Source organism: Phragmites australis, chromosome 16 (assembly GCF_958298935.1).
Source record: "Phragmites australis chromosome 16, lpPhrAust1.1, whole genome shotgun sequence".
Taxonomy (NCBI): Eukaryota; Viridiplantae; Streptophyta; class Magnoliopsida; order Poales; family Poaceae; genus Phragmites; species Phragmites australis.
This window is the reverse complement of record NC_084936.1, coordinates 28,742,250-28,746,436: the sequence shown is the minus strand read 5'-3', so window position 1 is coordinate 28,746,436 and position 4,187 is coordinate 28,742,250. Positions and strand designations below refer to the sequence as shown.

The following is a 4,187-nucleotide window of genomic DNA, read 5'->3' as shown; positions in this document are numbered from 1 at the left end:
AGGGGAAGAGGCAATCTTCACCGGCACAGAAGAGTGGTGTGCGTACGAAGCATGTCATTCCGGGCCAAAAAAGGGCTGAGAACGAAAGCTGCAAGGAAGGAACAAGAATGGTAACTCGCAGTTGGTAGGGGTCGGACAGGATCGCTGAAACAAACGGCTTGCTTGCTTGGAGGCGAAGGCCGGCAACGAGGAGAGGAGAGGAGAGCGAGCCGTCCCGAGCAAGCCTTGCAGCTGCGGCCACCAACCCCGGGAGGGGTGGGGCGGCCTTTGCTTTGCCATTGCAACCACCGCACTGCAAATGGGTCACCCAACGCGACCCCCGAGCGCGCGCGTCCATCGACCGTACCGTACGTGCCAGTGGGAGAGGACGTGGTGCTGCTAGAAATCACGCGGCGCACCACGTTCCAGGGCGCCCGATCCGATCGACCAATTTGGCGCGCCCCTCGACCGCGCCACCCCCAACCATTGACACATTTGCAACTTATGATTTTATTGCAGTAATTTTTACAAGAATTTCATATGAAACAGTTCAATTCGTGCAAAATCAGGGAACATTTCTCGTGTTCTAACTAAGGGTTTATTTGTCATAACTCTCAGAACAGCTTCCCGGTTAGAATCAGTAGGAGTTCTACCAAACAGTAGTTTTCAATTTTTAGCTCTCTAAGTGAAATCCGTGAAAATGATTATCTGAATAAACTAGAAGCTAGTGAGTTGAAAAAAACAACTTCCGCTGATTCACTTCCCGTACAGAATCACTTCCTTCGTATAAGAATCACTAGAGAATCACTTACAGCTACAAAATCGCTTCCCCCAGATAATCACTCTCCGCAGAGATTTTGAATCAAATAGAGCTCTACTAAACAGATTCTAAAGGTGTGTTTGTCAATGAGAAACATTTCTTATTTTTGCCAAAAATAAGATAATCTCGACCAAATGAATAGTTTGGTTTCTGATGCAGGTAAGAAACAAGAGAAATATTTCTTAATTCAGGCCAAATGGATAATCGCTCAAAATAATGTTTATCATTAGAATCATCTTCTCCTCTCATATACAATCTTCTAGAATCAGGATCTATTCAACTAGTTAAATAATTACACAAATAAATTTTGATTTTGATGCACCATATAAATATTTTTTAGAAAGAAACCAATATTTATAGGAGTGAGCCTAAAACTCCAAGCTTCTCAATAAGTAGTGGTCCTTAAGTAACTTTCGTTGGTGAATGGTTAGATGCCAATGGGGATATGATTTGATTAGACAAGGGTCATCTGTGTCCTGTTGTTCCAACCTCCAGTTGTACTAGAGCCCCACACTTGTTTAATCACAAGGTGGCTTGCTTATTGCTTGCTTCGTTTTATCAGGATAAATATTCTGCTGCCCTGCCCTGCCCTGCCATGGCCCGTAGTTGTATCACCGTGTCCTTTTCCTCCTACCACCCCCGTTTCTTTCTCTTTCTTTCTTCCTCCTCGTCCTCTTAATTTCTCCATTTGAAGGTTACAAGCATATATTAGCTTCCAGTTTAGTAGTCCCAGTGCTTCAAGAACTAATTTTTCTAGTTCTGGTGCAGCAGAGACCAGAGCAGATTAAGCTAGTTATTAGCAGCTAACCAGATTGTGTCTGGTTATTGATCAGTGAGCGGCAGTGTCGTTTTGAGCTTGGTGATCGAGTGTACATACATATACATACGTAGGACAGAGAGAGATATGCGAAGATGATGCGCGGGAAGGACCAGAGACCTGCGTTCTCGCCGATGAAGGAGTCCGCCGCGGTGCCCAAGGAGGAGGTGTGGGAGGTCCGGCCCGGCGGCATGCTGGTGCAGAAGCGGGGCCCGGAGGCCGACCCGCCCCCCGGCGGCGCCCCCGTGCCCACCATCCGCATCAAGGTCAAGTTCAACGGCGTCTACCACGAGATCTACATCAACTCCCAGGCCTCCTTCGGTAATGCACCAGCTCCTGGATTGATTAATTGATTTGTTAATGTCTATGGCGAGATGTCTCGTCTGATGGAGCGAACGACGATGGGCGCGCAGGTGAGCTGAAAAAGCTTCTGTCGGAGAAGACGGGGCTGCACCCAGACGACCAGAAGGTGGTGTACAAGGACAAGGAGAGGGACTCCAAGGCGTTCCTGGACATGGCCGGCGTCAAGGACCGCTCCAAGATGGTGATGCTCGAGGATCCCGCCGCCAAGGCCAAGCGCCTCCTCGAGGAGCGCCGGACCAGCAAGGCCGAGCGTTTCGCCAAGTCCATCTCCCGCATCAGCCTCGACGTCGACAAGCTCGCGTCCAAGGTATGTCCCAGCTTTACGCCTTTGCCGCGCGTGTCCGTTCCATGGGGACGGCTGGCGTCGTTTATGCGCGCGGTGCGTGGCGGCTGGTTTCACATTTTCACGGTACGTGTCGGCCGGCAGGTGTCGGCGCTGGAGACGATCGTGAGCAAGGGCGGGAAGGTCGTGGAGGCCGACGTGGTCACGCTGACCGAGGCGCTCATGAACGAGCTGGTGAAGCTGGACTCCATCGCCGCCGAGGGCGAGGTCAAGGCGCAGCGGCGGGTGCAGGAGAAGCGAGTGCAGAAGTACGTGGAGACCCTGGACGCCATCCGCGCCAAGAACAAGACCGCGGCGGCGGCGGCGCCCAAGGCCAACGGCCACGCCAAGGCGCGGCCGCCGCACCTCCCGCCGCGGCCGCCCCCGGCGCAGCAGCACCAGCAGCGCCGGCAGTTCCAGCCGCCGGCGCCCACCACAGGTACCGCTCCGGCGCCACAGACGGCGACGGCGAGCTGGGAGACGTTCGACCTCCTGTCCTCTGTCCCGTCGACGTCCGCGGCCCCCGTGACGACCATGGCCCCGTCGACCACCACCACGCCGCCCCCGAGGTTCGAGTGGGAGCTCTTCTAGAAGGTGCCTGCTGGTCCCTCCCGCCACATGTGCGCCTGTCCATTCGCTCGGCCGGTACCTTTCTTGCTCATCTTGGCCATGGTGCATGTCACTCGTCATTGTTTCTTCTCTTTATTCTTTCTTTCTTTCTTTCTTTCTTTTCATTGAGTGTATGTATATTGATCTCCATTACAAAAAGGCAAGAACTGCAGTGAGCTAGTGTGATCAGTGACCCCCCATGCCATGAAGATGCACATCGATGGTGATGGTGTCTGTCTGCAAATAAGTGCTGGCCTTACAACGACGGATTTCCCATGACCATGTATGTATAGTAGTGCAGTGTATAGTGTACATGAATCAAACAATCTCTCGACATATTTGTCTCGTGTCGTGTGTGCTGCATGTATGATGGATGATTCATCCTACATTGTGCAAACAAAACAATGCTTGAAAGAGGGAGAGTGTGGTGAGTATTGCAAACAAAACTAGTACTCCGTATATATGAATCCTTATTTGTTTTTATCTTATTGTTATTCATCTCTTTTTTGTTTTACCTTTTTCTCTTTCAATCTTTCTTGAGGTGTTTTGTACTGCTACTAGTAGTATAGGATCTGTTGTGTCGGCGTGAGCGACGAGTAGTCAGTCGGTCATAGTAGTGGTTCAGAAGGGTAGGTGAGGTGAGGGGCGACAGGGCAAGAGTGAGTGGCCGGATTCAGTTGCGGTACAGCAAAAACAGTACTGGTGCGGTGCTGTCCCCCTCCCTATACAATACAGTATCCTCCGGGCCTCTCTGGCATTGCTGGCCTGATCATTGATAACTTTGTTCTGTTCCTTGCTCTTTTCTCTCTATCTCTAAAAGAAAAAAGAAACTTAGCAGCCAACCATGGCATTCTGTTGGATCCTCACTTGAATTAAGTAACAGTAAGACTATATCTAAGGGATTCTCGTCTCGGGCGAAAATCCCGCCGTGAAGAGATTTTAGTTTCCTTCAACACTTCAACGGTTTTTCTTCACGTTTTCTGTCACGAAGTGATTCTCAGAGTCATTATTTTCAGGATAGGATTCTCTCTTCTTTCCCTTCGTGATTCCTATAAAAATAAGTGATGTAGAGGAGATAAAATAAAGAGAATAAAAATAAAAAAGTGAATTGAGAAGGGAACGAAATTAAGGAGATGATCTAAAGTATAGCAGCATTAAGACCGATGAGATGAGATTACCACAATATAATCAAACTGGTCCAGACTGCCAGGGAAATGAGATAAGGAAACTTCTAGCAAGTACTCGATCACATGCATGGGATGCATCCTTGTTCTGTT

The 4,187-nt window shown here is 49.8% G+C and overlaps 1 protein-coding gene across 1 annotated transcript; it reads left to right on the top strand.

Moving 5' to 3' along the window:
• Nucleotides 1-1,203: 1,203 nt before the first annotated feature.
• Nucleotides 1,204-3,398, top strand: LOC133896285 (BAG family molecular chaperone regulator 1-like). Its single transcript, XM_062336860.1, has 3 exons — nt 1,204-1,937; nt 2,030-2,286; nt 2,407-3,398. Exons 1-3 carry the CDS (start codon nt 1,712-1,714, stop codon nt 2,890-2,892), a joined length of 969 nt encoding a protein of 322 aa, XP_062192844.1. The 5' UTR covers nt 1,204-1,711; the 3' UTR covers nt 2,893-3,398.
• The last annotated feature ends 789 nt before the right edge of the window (nt 3,399-4,187 follow it).